Source organism: Amblyomma mixtum, chromosome 2 (genome assembly GCF_055824585.1).
Source record: "Amblyomma mixtum isolate Tamu chromosome 2, ASM5582458v1, whole genome shotgun sequence".
Classification (NCBI taxonomy): Eukaryota; Metazoa; Arthropoda; class Arachnida; order Ixodida; family Ixodidae; genus Amblyomma; species Amblyomma mixtum.
Window position 1 is genome coordinate 245,200,445 of NC_143013.1, and position 16,793 is coordinate 245,217,237.

The 16,793-nt window shown below is 46.2% G+C and overlaps 1 protein-coding gene across 2 annotated transcripts; it reads left to right on the forward strand.

Moving 5' to 3' along the window:
* On the forward strand, positions 1–16,595 carry LOC149363310 (serine/threonine-protein kinase PLK1-like). 2 transcript variants are annotated; one of them, XM_089573454.1, is made up of 10 exons: positions 1–1,041; positions 4,293–4,405; positions 5,863–5,915; positions 5,979–6,172; positions 6,367–6,566; positions 7,564–7,683; positions 8,275–8,355; positions 9,546–9,858; positions 12,457–12,706; positions 15,451–16,595. In XM_089573454.1, exons 1-10 carry the CDS (start codon positions 350–352, stop codon positions 15,640–15,642), a joined length of 2,208 nt encoding a protein of 735 aa, XP_089429580.1. In that variant the 5' UTR covers positions 1–349; the 3' UTR covers positions 15,643–16,595. The 2 variants fall into 2 exon arrangements, with proteins under 2 accessions (XP_089429580.1, XP_089429579.1); XM_089573453.1 differs by having other exon boundaries at positions 5,863–6,172.
* The last annotated feature ends 198 nt before the right edge of the window (positions 16,596–16,793 follow it).

The window sequence follows — 16,793 nt, forward strand, 5'->3', positions numbered from 1 at the left end:
GATGCTGTGACGTGTGTGAATGGCAACGCCGAGAGGGGGAGCGTTGCACTTGTTAAGAAGTCAGCGAGCAGATCGCTCGTGCGTGTCTCTTAATCTGTACGGCCCAGCATGCCGAATAAATATGTTGCTTAGTCGCTCTGCCTCTGCTTCGCTCGCCGCGGCTACAACATAATTGGCGACGAGGATGGGATCCTGCTGGAGTACGTAAAACGCATCGCGGCGTTCGTGATCCTGCTGGAGTACGTAAAACGCATCGCGGCGTTCGTGATCCTGCGGGAGTGCGTGAAACTCATCGCGGCGTTCGTGGAGGCACCGGCGTTCGTAGAGAGCGTTCGGGCGAGGCACAGGGATGGCAACGCTTGGAAGTTTCGACCAGTTCGTCGAGGACGGAGACGAGGACTTTGGGTCCTACGTGGAAAGGCTCGAGCATTTCCTGAAGGCCTCCCAGGTGAGCGATGACCTCAAGGTCTCGATGTTTATTACGGCAATAGGCAAGAGGGCTTACAAGACGCTGAAGACTTTGCTAGAGCCTACAACGCCAGAGGACAAGACTTATGCGGAACTCGTAGAAGTGCTGCGAAGTCATTTCGCACCGAAGCCCACGGTCATCGCAGAACGATTGAAGTTTAATCGGCGGTACCAGCATCAGGGAGAGTCCATAGCAGAATATGCAGTAGAGTTGAGGCGTTTGGCAGCTTCATGCGAATTCGAGGAATTCCTCAGTGAGGCTCTTCGAGACCGCTTTGTAGTGGGCCTCTGCGACAGCGCGACGCAAGCTGAGTTGCTGAAGAGAAGCCAGTTGACGTTTTCGGACGCCTGCGACGTTGCGAAAAGCATCGAGCTAGCGCGGAAGGAAAGTCGGGAATTTCAACCGACAGGGACGCATGGTACAGTCGACGCCGTACGTCATAAGCCAGGCGGTGGGAAACGCCAGCAGCAGCGTTCATCCGGTGCAGGACTAGCAAGGGACCGAGTTTCTGAATCGCCGGACTGTTTCCGGTGTGGCTCAGCGCACGAAGCATCGAACCGCAAATTTCGCAAGTATCGTTGTCGTGCATGCAAGCGTTACGGACACTTGGCGAAAATGTGCAAGTTCAAGTCTAGAGACGCGGCTAATTCGGTAGCTGTGGAGGACGCGGATTGTGACGAAGTGTTGTTGTACAATGTCTATTCTTGTGCAGAGCGCCCAGGGCATTATGAAATCTGCCTTAAGGTAGCCAAGAAGAATGTTAACATGCAAATAGACACGGGTGCGTCTGTTTCCATTGTGCCAGAAACGCTATACAGGAAATTCTGGCCCAGTCTACCTAAAGAGCCTTGCCACATAAAGCTGAGGACATACGGTGGGTCGCCGCTAACAGTCACAGGGAAGTTGACGGTTCCAGTCGAACATAATGGTCAGTGCAAGCAACTTCCACTCATTATTGTTAAAACCCACAACAATAGCGACATTGCGTTGCTAGGGCGTGACTGGCTGGAGGCTCTTAAGCTAGACTGGTCAAGTGTGCATGGCGTGTGTTTAGACAAAGTTGCGGCGCTACTTGAGAAGTACGTAAAGGTGTTCGATCCCACTCTGGGGCTGATCAAAGGTAGTCCAGTCAGGCTGGTTTTGAAGGAGGGGAGCAACCCCGTATTTTGCAAGGCGCGACAGGTGCCATTTTCTTTGAGGGAAACCGTGTCACTTGAATTGCAGTCTCTTGTGAACAGGGGAGTGTTGTTAGTCCCTGTACAGAAAAGCGACTGGGCGACGCCCCTAGTTGTTGTGCCTAAGGCGAACAACAAAGTCAGTGTGTGAGGACTTCAAGGTTACATTGAATCCGTGCCTGCGAACTGACCATTATCCGCTTCCCGTGATGGAAGATTTGTTTGCAAAGTTGTCAGGATGCAAGTATTTCAGTGCTTGATTTGTCAACAGCGTATCAACAGCTGGAACTGCATCAGGAGGCACAATCAATGGTGGTTGTCAATACACACCTGGGGCTTTTCAAGTACACGCGCTTGCCCTATGGCTTCACAAGTGCACCTGCTATTTTCCAGTCTGTCATGGATGATGTGTTAAAAGGGCTTGAGCGGGCAAGCTGCTACTTGGATGATGTACTTATCGCGGGTTCAACATTTGACGAATGTTTTCATAGAGTGGAAAGGGTGTTGGCACGTTTTCTAGAAAGAGGCATACGATTGCAAAAGGAAAAGTGTAAATTCTTTCAGACGTCTGTCTCTTACCTAGGCCACATTCTGGATGACAAGGGCGTTCGGCCATCAGATGAACAGGTGAAAGCGATAAAAGAGGCACCAAGTCCAAAGGATGCGGCACAGTTGCGAGCTTACCTGGGCTTGATTAACTTCTACGGGAAGTTTGTACCGAACATGTCAGCTAAGCTTAAGCCTCTGTACAATGCTCTAAAAAAATAAAAGGGATTTCAGTGGTCACTGGAAGCTGAGCAAGAATTTCAAGAAAGTAAGAGCTGGTTGACACAAAGCAATGTGCTGACATACTACGACCAGAAAAAGCCGATAGGACTAGTGTGCGACGCTTCGGCTTACGGCGTAGGAGCCATTCTTTTTCATAAGATTGGAAGCGACGAAAGGCAAATTGCCTATGCTTCCAGAACGTTAAGTAAAGCAGAGCAGGGGTATGCTCACATCGAAAAAGAAGCCTTGGCTGTTTTTGGGCTGAAAAAGTTCCACAAATATCTGTTCGGACATCACTTTGAGATTTACTCCGACCATCAGCCATTGGTAGGCTTGCTCGCTCATGGTAAGCCCGTACCAGTGATGACAGCAGCCCGCATGCAATGCTGGGCTTTACTGCTTGCAGCGTACGATTATCGTTTGGTTTACCGCAAAGGTCGAGAGGTTGGAAATGCTGACAGTTTTTCACGGTTACCACTTGCAAATCGCAATGATGTCTCGCATTATGCACATTTCTTTTCAGTTGTTGATGAAGTGCCATTGTCTGCTGTTGAAATTCAGAAGTGCACTCGAACTGACAAGAGTATTGTCGAAAGTACTGTGTTATACGATGAGTGGTTGGCCGCCGCATGTTAAAGATGATGACCTAATGCCTTATTTCATTCGCCGACATGAGCTATCTGTAGATCAGCAGTGTGTTACATGGGGAAATCGAGGGATTATACCTCGTGGGTTGCGCAAACAGGTGTTGCATCTTTTGCACGAAGGACACCCCGGGATGACGCGCATGAAAATGCTCGCCCGTAGCTTTGTGTGGTGGCCTCAGCTCACGGAGGACATTGAGCAGATTGTGAAAAGCTGTGACACGTGTCAGTTAACACAAAATGATCCGCCACGTATTCCACTGCTAACTTGGGGTTGGCCAACTCGCAGATGGCAAAGAATCCATCTGGACTTTGATTTTACCAAAAACCAGTGGCTCCTAGTCCTAGTGGATGTGCATTCCAAGTGGACAGAAGTGTTCGTCATGCCATCCACCTCTACCGAGAAGACCATTGAAAAGCTGCGGAGTGTCTTTGCGGCCTACGGCCTGCCGGAAGAAGTAGTTACGGACAATGGTCCACAGTTCTGTGCCAAGAATTTCGCAGACTTTCTCCGCAGGAAAGGGGTGCGGCATACCAGGACGCCACCGTACCACCCCGCATCAAATGGAAGCGCAGAGCGGTACGTACAGACCATTAAACGGGACCTTTTGCGACAGGTTCTCGACGAGAGAAGAACAGGGATCAAGAAAACCTTACAAACCTTGCGCTCGTGCGTGTCTGTACGGCCCAGCATGCCGAATAAACATGTTGCTTAGTCGCTCTGCCTCTGCTTCGCTCGCCGCGGCTACAACACGATCCCTCTCCGTTGAATTTGTTCTTGAATTCATCAGTGAGCTTCCTCTACCGCACGACTTTACCTAATGAATTATTGCGTTCGGCTACTGAGCACGAGGACGACGGATCAAATGCAGAGCGTGACCTCCGCATTTCAATGGAGGGCAAATGCCCTGGAAACACGCGTGGTGTACAATGTCGGAGCATGTTGAAGATAACCAGGCAGCCGAAAGTAATCTAGAGGCTTCCACTGTGGTGCCCTTTCCTTCTCGGTTCTTTCATTCACTTAGTTATTCATGCTTTACGTGAAGATTCAGTTGAGGTTTTCTCCTTTGAGTGACGCCATTAGGTCTCTTTTTTTACCTCATAACTAATTTCAGTTTTTTCAGCCGTCCACCAGCAAGTCACCAGTTCCGAGTGATATGCTGCGTACTTCCTTTTTCCCTATTTTTGTGCTGTGTGAAACGCTGCGCGCTTTCAGACTTTTCCTTTGGTGTGCAGATCACCCAGGAGATCCAAATCCACAAGGCTCTGGACCACGAACACATTGTCGGCTTCCACAGCTACTTCGAGGATGAACGCAATGTGTACATCATCCTTGAACTGTGCAAAAGGCAGGTATGAACTTCTATTGGGCACCTTCCTGTTTTTTCTGGTTAATGTGTAAAAATTTTCAGGGCTAGTTCGGGTTGCGTGTTAAAGAGCGGCACAAGTGCACAAAAAACTATATAAAGTACAAACGAGCGCTGTGCCCTTTCCCTACAATACACTACAGAGAACAGAACTACACGCTCATTCTGGATGTGTGCCTCTGCCTGCTGTCCAGGCATTTCTATCGACTGACCAAAGCAATGCTTCTTGTGTAGAGTGCGGCACCATCATAAAAACGTACAGTAGCGCGGAAAAAGGCGGCAGCTAAGGCAATTGTACGGCAGTTTGGTTTGCGTCTACGGCGAGTAGGTTTAGCTCGATTGTTGGTTAGAATGCGCAGCAGGGCACATCTGTGAGCATATCGGGATATAGCTGTACCTTGCAAGGAGCAGAGAGCAATTTCCAGGACTGTCTTTTTCTTCAGCTTCTAGGAAGTTCTCTGGCGGTGACCGATCTGTTTCCATGTGGAGGGCTGTGCTTTCGCAACAGCGGACACGAAGTCTCCATAGTTCAGTTCTTATATTGGTGATGACGTCTTAACAACTGCTCTTCGGGTGCTTGTAAGGAAATGTCGATCCAAACTACATGGCCATAATGAAGCTACCTACCATGCACCAACACTGGTTTTCACGCCCACTCATACTGTGCTAAATAAGTTTACAGCATTTACCGTCCATTGTTACCCATGAAAATTAAGATTCAAGGATTCAGTTTATTGGAACTTCCTATATAATATTTACGTTGCACGACAGTGTGTAGGTCTATAGAATCGGGGCGGAGCAATATTACCTCTCAAAATGAGTAATTATTACCTATGACATACGCACTTGCCGCTAATGCTGTTTAATTCATGCTCTGCATTATGTACAATTCATGAGAGTTGCCGCCTTTATAGTATGTATTATAAGCAAACTGTGTGCCTTAGGTACGTGAAGGCCACCGCGATGGCCACCACGAAGGACACCGCGGTGACTAAGTTGTTATAGTGGTTGGGTGCTAACCCAAAAGACGTAACCTCGAACCCGGCCACGGCGGTCGCATTTCGATGGAGTCAAAGTGCTAGAGGCCCGTGTGCTGTTCGATGTCAGTGCATGTTAAGGGTCCCAAGGTGGTAGAAATTATCCGGAGCCGTCATCTACGGCGGCCTTCATAGCCTGAGTCGTTTAGATTTCAATCCATGCAAAAAACAAACTAAAACCAAGCATAGAATGACTACGGATAGGTACATCTATTCACGAGCTCGTATACACTAAAATTATTTTTTCTTCAACAGTTATGTTCAAGAACTATTACCTAATGCTGAAGGGACCTGCTTAGTGGGTATGCGCTCCCAGAGCACCGAACGCTTACACTGGTCAAGAGCCCAGGGTTGCAGGGTTTCGCGAGGGCAGTAAAACAGATTTCATTCATTGCTTTCCAGTCGCTCTTGGAAATGCACCGGCGTCGGAAGACGCTGACAGAGGGCGAGGCGAGGTACTTCATCCAGCAGCTTCTATTTGCCTGCCGATATCTGAGGGAGCAGCGGGTCGTCCACAGGGACCTGAAGTTGGGAAACCTGCTACTGAACGAGGAGATGGAGCTGAAGGTGGCAGACTTCGGTCCGCCCGCATCGGTTTCGAGGGTGAGCGCAGGAAGACCCTGTGCGGAACGCCCAACTACATCGCCCCAGAAGTCCTGTTGAAGAAGGGACACAGCTTCGAAGTAGACGTCTGGTCGATCGGATGCATTCTGTGAGTTCTGTCACCGGGGTTGCTTACTGCCTAAAGTACTGTGCAGCATAGATGATAGCCAGACAAAGAATTTTGAAGCAGATGCATTTTATACCAATACTGTGCTCCAGAGCAATCGACCGGTTTCTTTAGATAATGGCATTGTAGAAGCCTAAGAAGCCTAAGCCTGTGATCATTGTGACTGTTCAATGCAGGTACACCATGCTAGTGGGCCACCCCCCGTTTGCTGCTCCCACCATGCAGGAAACTTACGTACGCATAAAGGCAAACGGGTACCTCTTCCCTTCGACGGTGGGCTCTGCAGCGCGTTGCCTCATCCGGAGGATTCTTCAGCTAGAGCCAGAAAACAGGCCAAGCATCGACGCCATCCTGGAGGATGTTTTCTTTACCGGAAGTAAGTTTTTAACGCGATAACGTTTAGTGCTCCATTGCTCAGAAAATACGGCGTCTGCGTGGCGAGCGAAAAATCATGAGCATGACTCTGGCTGGTGGCGCCCAGAGGGCAACCTGGAAGGCAGGTGAGCCACCTAAGTTACGTGACCATGCGGCGCCATCACAACATGCCCACAGGATTCTGAGCAAATTACTCATAGTAGCAGGTGGCAGATCAATTAATGGTTCGTCGCTCCAGAAGAGCAACCTGGGCCGCACAAGGCCCACCTCTGGGGCAACTGCCATCGCAGGGCAGTGGCACATTGCTTAACCACTGCCATACTGCGCTAGTAGATGAAGACTCGCAGGGGTGTATGAAAGTAAAGAATGGCCTTCTGCATTTATGCCAATAAAACCTTCACGCCATCGCTTCCGTCTACTCCAATTTTTTTACAGCCGTAAGTATTGAAGCGAGAGCTGTCAACGTTCGCGTCAGGGCTCTTTCGCTTAACCGCCCAGCAGGCGCTGGATGGCCTCTGCAACAGGCACAAATATGCAGCGGTGGGTCAAACATTTTCTGCACTCTGGCCGCGAAGTCAGTGCGAACGGATTTTTCGCAGCATAAAGCGCTCGTTTTCACTTTCCCCCCAAAAATACTTTCGTTAGACTCATGCTTGGAGGCAGCATTAAAAATTGAAACAATGCAATATCTTAAGTGGGCCAGTTAGCGCCGATCATCTGCATGACCGCAGGCATACGCCATTGAATTCTTTTAGAGCTTACGGACACTTCAGGGTTATTTTACGCCGTAGTGAGGGACTGTGCTGCCGTGACCATTAAAGCACAAAATAGTATGACGCTTTCGTTGTGGGACCCCATTGCTTTGAAATGCTTGGGAAATGTCTAAGACCTCACCTCGAGTGGACGAAGGACCATTGTGCTCTAGCGCTCTTCGCCCACAGATGTGCTTGAGCCATAGCAATTCATCATCTTTATTGTCCTGTTCTGTTTATTTTCAGGGCCCCTGCCTTCACATCTTCCTACGTCCTGCTTGGTAATACCACCGCGGTTTGACGCTCCTAATACTACCATGACGACTGAAGGCCGTCGCCCTCTATTGGAAATAAACGAAGAACGTGGTGAGTTGATCAACAATGTGTTGAACGAGAATAACTTTATAGCGAGAAAACTATAAAAGATATCGTTTCTGAACGTTACAGTAGTCGCTTTGGCGTAGACGTCCTTAACCAAGACGACAGGAGTTCAATAAGTTATGCTGGGTTACAAGCTGTATTAGTGAAGTTCAGAATGGCGCAAAAGACACACCATTCTGAACTTCAGTCATGAACCAACTAGCACCAAAGCAAGTTCTTCTGCTGTATTAGTATTTGCGCAGCTAGAACCTCTGAGCAATAGTCTTATAGTTCTGTGTCAAAATATTGAACCACAGTTCAGGTATACTATTATTTTTATGAATAACTCATTGTAAAACATCCACTCATTCTCTTAAACGCTTTTATTGGATTTCTGCAGCAGATTGTCTCACGTTTATGCAGAATACGCTGGGGCACATATCGATCTGCTAGCTGATTTAGGGAAACGGTAGAACAACTCTATAGACATTTTCGCCGTTGCTTTGTGGCAAATGTGGGCTGAGATGGGCGGGAAAACTTTTAGCCTGTTGAACCTATAGGCAAGTACAACCTTCCCTCTGTTCCTTCGCTTTACAGGGCTGGAGGCCATGGTCACCTTTGTGAGGAAGCCGCAAGAAAAGGAGGAAAGGCGAGTGCAGAGCCTGAAGTCGCAGCTGCGTGAGTGACATTTCTTGTCTGACTTCGTTTAAGCACCAAGCTGCAGCGTGAAATTACAAACTAAAACGGCGTTAATGTTATTTTGTTCATCTCTCATCAGAAGATTCCACGTGGCGTAGCACCCATCGTTCTGATATTGATTGGGAGAAGAAATGCGACGCTCTGACGTTGTCTAGACGCAAAGCTCAGCCAAGAACATGCAATTTACATTCCATATGGAATAAGCAGTCTAACTATTGAGGTGCTGAGATTGTGCCTTTTTTTTATCGCAGACCCAGAACAGTGCTTGAGTAGCATTCTGGTAAGTTGTGCATATTGAAGTTGGTATGTTCTACGTGAAGTACATGTATTTATAATCTCGCAAGTTTCGTTAAGGTTGCGGGGTTCAATTGTATGCAACCATCACGGGTACCTTGCGCATTCTTGGATCAATGTATAATAGTGATGAGGATGTGCAATAATTAAGAGGAAGAACGCTGAAACTGAAAGTGCAAAACCTTATTCTACTTTGGCGCTTAAAGAAAGGAAAAGCTCGAGTGCTGGGGGCTCTTGATCGCTGCCGCCAGTTTGTGGCCAGAGTCAGAGCAAACCGCCATGCGTAGCATCTGCCTCCATAACGCCATACAAAGATATTATCAGTACTTGGAACGGGGGTGAAAAGATCGCGTAACGACACCGCAGTAGAATGTAAATGCGCCTGTGAATGACATGTTTAATTGGACGGGCGTACCTCGAATTGATCACTGGCGTAGATGAAAAGAGAAAGCTTAAATACAACTCCCCCACCCCTAAACAAAAGATTTGCTTGTGCGCTTGCATGCACAGGAGCAAGGATTCTAATTTGTTGTCTTACTGAAAAAAGGAACGCTGAAAGGTCTGTCGCGTTTTCGTAATACGGATATATTCAATTCCCTGGACACCTCTATTAGTGTATCAGCTGATGGCAGTTCTGTATCCATTGGCCTGCTATAGCCCAGCAAACTTCACTATCTTTTGTCTTCAGCACACTTCCTGGCTCCCACAGTTATTTGCCACCTTCCATTAGAACGCGCTCTTGTCCTAAACAACAGGGCGTTCTGTTCCCAATGATTCACTGTCAGAGTTTCATGATTTCAACCAGGGCGTACCGTACGTAGTCCAGGAGTTTAAGCATCGTTTGATTTGGATGTTCAACTCTCCACCCTTTGCAGCCGGAACAGTGATGGAAATGGAAGTGCCGGCTGAATCGGTGAAATTGCTGAGCCCAGTGGAACAAGGAGAGCACCGAGAAAAGCACCTGAAGGAGTTACAGCGTCTCCTGCGGAAGCTGCTCAGTGCTCGGCCACCCCAGCCCCGCATCGACAGTTCCGCCGATATGGAAGACCCTGCCTACGCGCCTGTTTTCTGGATCAGCAAATGGGTGGACTACAGCAACAAGTACGGTGTAGGCTACCAGTTATGCGACGGCAGCATCGGAGTGCTGTTCAATGATAACACACGTCTGATCCTGCCCAACAACAACGTGTAAGCTATTTGCTTCTAAAATTATGGTTACGGCTTGTGATTACAAAGATACAAAAACGGAGGTAACATCACATGGCTTTCCTCGAGGTGAGTTGCCATGATCGAACAAATTTGGGCATCTCTGATGATTGCGGCAATCGCATTGATTAGTGTTTCATGAAATTCGATGAAAAGTGCTGAAAGTATTCATCGCGCGTTTAGACGCTTTGTTCCGGATGTCTCTGGGTGCCTCGTTGTAGCGATACCCATTCGGGCGAAATTGATGACCTTGCTCCTAAGGATTATTTGTGGCGTTCTTGATGTGATGTTAAACCCGACCTTAACTCTTTAAACAAATTTCAAAGTGGTGTGTATAAGTTCTTAAGCATGAAATAATTTCTTTTTTTTGCCGATTATCATATTATAGCTGCTAGAATTCTTTTAATGAAATCGAGAAAAAAGAATATTTGTTGCTTATGAAAGCTAAGACTAGCACATAATGCCATAAAAGCATTAACGTTTCCACTTGTAGGAAACTAGAATAAACAAATCTAGAATATACGCCTTGTGCGTTACTAGGGTAAAAATGAGTATTCGGAGCTATAGAAGCTTTCATGCTAAACTTCCGGCCAGCTACACAAAAATCAATTTCTTGCGCTCATGGCTTCGAGTTGCTCCGCTGAGCAATGCTGGTGGCACACAATGCTCAGAACATGCCGATTACCTTCAGAGAGGCTCTGAAAGCAATGAAGCTCCAGGGCAGCGGCGAAACTACACGTACGAAGGAGCTCCTGTCGATAGTCCGGGCTGGGAGAAGCTATCACTTCGGTCCGAACTAAATTAAAACGAATGGACGTCATAATTTCGCACAAAGCTGTCAGTTGGAGCTACAGAGTGAAATGTCGACGTTGCGAGATCGTGGGAACAGCTTAGATGGACACTTTATTTGAGCGCTACACCATCACAGCGACGCCAAAACCACGCGCTAAATTGCCAATCTCTCTCGGTGGGTTTGGATATCGTCGTCTTCATCAGCTTTCATTCGGGTGGCGCGAATCAGCTTCGCTGGAACACACATTTTGCATGCTTTTGTATTTTCCAGAGCCCTCCATTACGGCGTCCCTCATAGCCCATGTCGCTTTGGGACGTATAGCTCCATCTTCCAGATTCTGCTCTCGATGTCGTGTTCCAGTAGTTCGTCAGTGAAGTATTCGATACTGGATGTGTTTCTGCAGAATGTCTTGAAGCGCGCGCCTTATTCAGTGGTGCAGTAAGCGCGATAAACTTGCTGTGCTAAGATTTTTTGGACGAAGGAAGTAAGAAATGTAATGAGAACATAGGAGCACTCCAACCCGAAGAAATCCTCTGTCAGCGATATACTGAACCCCCCCTCATCTGGCCAACTTGCGATGGCATGCAAGCTACGTTCAATGAACACGATTCGTTTCGTTTTGCTATCACCTATTCTGTTTGTGTGTTGGGAGATCTTAGAAGAAATGGTATTTGACCGCTTCTGATGTTAACTACTTGGAGAGTGCATTAGGTAGAAACAGGTCCTCCCCTGGCCCCCTCACCGAATTTCCCCATGGGACTCTTGCTTTCCGACAGGCCCGTACTTATGGTACCGGGTAGAGAAACCAGCAGAACACGACGCGTACACAAGTGAAGGAATTCACACGGACGACGCTGGAGACACAACTGAAAATTTTTACTTGATCATCGCACCCATGCGTGGTGGTGCAACCTCTCTAGCCTTCCAAACATACTTAATATGCTTTGGGAGCACCCAGATTCCTAGCCATGTCTCCCCGAGCACTTAATGTCACACTCGCCTTTCTTTTTCTGTGATAGCCTGGCTCTACCGACAGAGGCGGACAGTTGGGCTGGTTTGAATTTCGCTTTATTTTGTGCGTGAATAGTCCGTGCGGTTGTGGTGTGAGCACTGTATGCACGGTGGATCTTTCACATGTAATATATTCATCGCTTCGCCCCGTTTCCATCCAAGTGCAGCCCGAGGCGCCATGGTTTAGTGGTTATGGCGCTCGGCTGCTGACCCGAAAGACGCGGGCTCGTTTTCCGGCCGCGGCGGTCGAATTTCTATGGAGGGGAAATTATAGAGGCCCGTGTACTGCGCGATGTCAGTGCACGTTAAAGAACCCAAGGTGGTCGAAATTTCCGTAGCCCTCCCCTACGGCGTCTCTCATAGCCTTAGTCGCTTTTGTACGTTAAACCCCCATAAACAAGACGCAGTGCGGCCCGTGGTTCGCGTTAGAATAAGCAGCTCGCTGTGTGTTGCTTCACAGTACTTCCTCAAAGTTAACAAATTTTAAATGCGGCGCTCATCTTTAACATTTACTTAAAGCTTGAGTTTCTGTTATGTGTTTGAAAGCAGACCTGAAAGTGTTTTTTGCGTAAATTCATATTGAGAAATACAGAAGGTACGCACTTTACTGTTTTTTATTGGAGCCTACCTAGATCACTCCTCCCTCAATTAGTAAAATTTCTGAAACTCCATATCCCAGGAGCTTAAAAAGAATGCCAGGGGTTAATCGGGAGGGAAGCAATATTTGCTCCATTGTGCAGTGTATGCATTGGTCACAGTGACATGTGTTTACGCAGGAACACCACTTACTACGTGGACGAGAACGGTAGTGAACACTGCCACACATTGGAAAGGTATCCCTCGTCTCTAGAGAAGAAAACCATATTGCTCAAGTACTTCATGACCTACATGGAGGAGAAGCTGCTTAAGACCGGTCGGGACATCCGTCCGCTCGAGTGTGACGACCTCGTCAGGCTACCGTGTTTAGCGACATGGCTACGCACCCGTTCGGCCATCTCCTTCTACCTGACCAACGGGACGGTGCAGGTAGGAAGGCATGCATTCTCTCGCGTCGTCTTCTGCATGCTACTCTAGATCTTATTCAAAAGACTTGTAGTTTGTTTTTATCAAGAAGTCCCGGTGACGGTCGGATCAAGGAAACCTGATGTGAAGTCGGAGCAAAATCCAAAGAAAGTTCTGGGCCTGAAGGCATGCTTCAAAAGTAGCTCTCGCTTCGAATATACACAAAAATCGAAGACACTGCACTTGACTATGTATTTCATTCTCAGCAGGCGTGGTTCGACGTATAGTGGCTGTGACATAATGGACTAGCGGATCTTGAACCAACTAGCTTTAGCGTGAATTTAATCCACCTCTGTCTCACGTTAACATCCATGGAGGCAACGAATTACTTGAAAAGTGGCATTGAACATTTCTTTTCAGTCTAGTTCAATTCAATTTGATTTCCCAGAAGGTTCTGGTCGGTTGCGTGGGCTAAAAGCTGTGCGTAAACAGCTTGACGAGGCCCAGCCAGCCGTTACAAGGCATAACAGCACACATTAAAAGAATATTCATATACATCGAGAAGCAAATAGTTGATACATGTATAAAACGAAACAAAAGAGTATCATGGATTCAAGTAAATGCAGTGAACATATAGTCATATTAAAATAACACCAAAAATATTAATTTGGCAAGTATCACTAACTGCAAGGAAATATGCATACAATCAACTCAATAAATGACAGCAAATCTTACATACTTTATTAACGCTTTAAACGAGAAATTTGTAAAACAAACTGAGGAAAATTGGAAACAAATTTTAGCTAAGAGAAAGAATATTAGGTTACATCATTACAAAATAATGACGTAGTGTAGATTTGGTAGATTTATTCGTGTCTGTATTTGTTGAGAATTGTGGGAAGATTGTATTCTAGTGTCTGCAGCCTGTAGTCTGTTCGAAAAAAAGAGTACTAGCCATTTGTCTGTGTTGCGTGTGTTTACTGGATGGCTATTTTCTTTTAGCAGTGTGGTACCTTCTACCATTGATCTGAAGCTGGAAGGGAAATATGACAACGGAATTCGCAATTCGTACATATTTTGAATCCTTACAACATTATGTGCCTGGAGAGCTTGTCGAGTATGACCTAAGTAATCCAATATGACGAGTGGCTTTCTTCGGGAGCAGTGAAATTTTCTGTTTGTTTTAGTAGTTGTGAGCCAAACTAAGGAACAGTAATACAGGTTTAAGACTCAGTGTCTGCGCTTCCCGATCTAAATGCGAAATGTAGTGTCTCTACGCATACCAGGTTCTGCTAAGAGCAGTATACGAGCTTTTCACTGCTATTTTGCGATGCTAATCTTGTTGCACTCTCGCGCAAATGTTCTAGAACAGTAAGAGGTATAGTCTGCGATTGTTCAAAGGGGCAGCGAAAACTGTAAGGTTTTGCTTTTACCGATAAATTCCGCTTTAAATTTGACAAAGACACTGCTTGCACTTTGAACTGAGCTTTTATAAACACGAAGAGGTGAAGAAATAGAATACGGGTATCGCCTTCCTCGGGTCGTTTTCGCAGGCAAACAGGATTGGCGCCCGAGATCATCTCTCGCGCTGACCACCCACAACGCCATCATTTCAAAATGGCGATCACACAACACAAAAACATGTTATAAAATTATGCTGGGTTCCCAGTCACATTGGCATTAGGGACAATGAGAGAGCCGACATGTGTGCTGCACAAACCAGAACCATGGAAATAAAACATGTGAATTTGCCTCCTAGAGATTACATGAAGTTAGTGCATAGCAGACTAAGAGCCAAGTGGCAAGCTTCTTGGGAAAATGAAGGACACAACAAGCTGCATACCATAAAGCCCATTTTAAAAGAATGGAAATCATGCCGCCATAAAGAGCGTTTTATCGAAGTAATTTTATGTCGTTTACGCATAGGTCACACACACATCACCCATAACTTCTTATTAACAAAAAAAGACAAACCTCTGTGTGAAATGTGTGGTGAGGAGCTCACAGTAAATCACATTTTAATTTCTTGTTCGCGTCTCGAAGAACTTAGAAAAAAAATTTTTACGGTATTTTACAATGAACACATTCCATTTCATCCCGCATTGCTTTTAGGCGAGCAAACACTTGTCGAGTTTTCACTTGTTTGTAAGTTTCTAAAGAAAGCCAATGTTTTAAATCTATTATAATGTAACCTCTGTACACTTGACATAACATCATATAACCTTGTGTTTGGCGCATGATAGCCATAGTTGCTTATGCGCCATAAAACCCCATATAACTAACTATCAAAATGGCGATCACAAAGCAAAAGACGTAGAAAACGATGAAGACAATAAAAGACACTGAAACGCTTGTCTGAGTTCGTAGTTTTCTACGCGCTTTGTTGTCAAGGACGAATTACCAACTAGCCCGAATTCACACCTTGCGGTCTTGACATCCAAAATTGCGAATTGAAAGTTCTCTGCATTACGTGCATATTTTGTCGTTTTCAACACAGGCAGAAAGGGTCGTGGAATCAATCTTTACTAAGCAAAAAAGTCCAGTAAAGTTAGTTGCCTTGGCTGTCCGTTTTAGATTATGCTCGGTGACAACCCGCCCTTCTCTGTCAGAGTACAATGTTCTGGTGCATCGGGTAAAATATCTTGAGTGCAGTCCTGGGATTGAGGTTTCGTACAGTACACCAACTTCTGAATTTTACTAAGGCATCTTTTGACTGTTTCCTGTGTTATGTTACTAGCCATGCTTGTCATTGTTTTGCTTCTCTTCAGGTCAACTTTTTCCAGGACCACACGAAGCTCGTCCTGTGCCCTTTGATGGCCGCCGTAACGTACATCGACAACGCCGGCATCTTTCACACTTATAGGCTCAAAACACTTGAGCGTGGCTGCCCACCAAAACTGCTTTCGCGCCTCCGGTATGCGCGCACCATCCTCGACAAAATGGCCGCTGTGTCATGCTAGCATAACAGGCCCGCTGTTTGACAACACGCAGCGTGCAGTGTGGCTGCGCTGCTCCCCACCAAGCGCATACATATCAGTTTATATAAAGATCCATCGTAAGAATATATATATATATATATATATATATATATATATATATATATATATATATATATACTATATGCGCCTCTTTTATGCTTACTGCATGCTATGCTTTATCTCACCGACGCTCCTGGTTATCTTTGCTGGTGCACAACGCGCTGCTTTGCCGTCGTTAATTTTTTACTGCACCAAAATTCACCGTGAACGGCGGACCTCAATTCCTGCATTGGTGTTTTTACTTTATTGACTACTACAATATTAGACAAGCTCTTCCAGAGCACTTGTTTGCTTCTTTAGATTTCAGCGCTCTTGGTTATTTTGTATTCTGATGCAGCAGACCCATCCTGCGCAGCTAACGATTCGGCGTTATCAACAGCTTGTATATCATGCATGACGCGTGGGTTTCAACAGATCTTTTTGCTCTGGTAATTATGCACTTATTGTAGAGTAGGGTGTCGTGTATGCCCCATACAGTGTACCTGTACGTACTGACCCTGTTTCTACCGCCGTACTCACTTTTCTTTCCCATTATCGCGATCAGCACAGCGAGGCTTGTCTGTTATCGTTCTGCACGCAGAACGCTCCTTATGATACAATGCATGACAAATTCGAAAGAAATGTTTCTGACGTTTTCATTCGCCTCTACATGCGTAACGTATTTATCGTGCAATTGGACAGGATTACCTATTTTCATCACAGCAAGGAATTTTAACACTTTTGTGTTTACATTACATATATTGAAAGGCTATCAATTTTGTTTCAATTGTGCTGTTTTATCTTTTATCAGTATTGTATTCTTATCACTCTAAGCAGTGTTGATGTTTTGAACATTGTTGTTTATTACTACGACAATAAATGCAATATAAACTGCACTTTGTCTTTTTGAAGATGCTCCGACATGGTCTTTTGATTGCACTATGGGATGTTTCTTCCCTGCCTAAAGTAACTTTGGCGCTCGGGAACATCCCTCCGCAGCATGGGAGTGTTCCCATCGCGAAGAGTGAAATTAACCCTTTCGGCCCTGGTGTCCTAAATATAGGACACATAGCAAAACACGCGACATGAGGCTA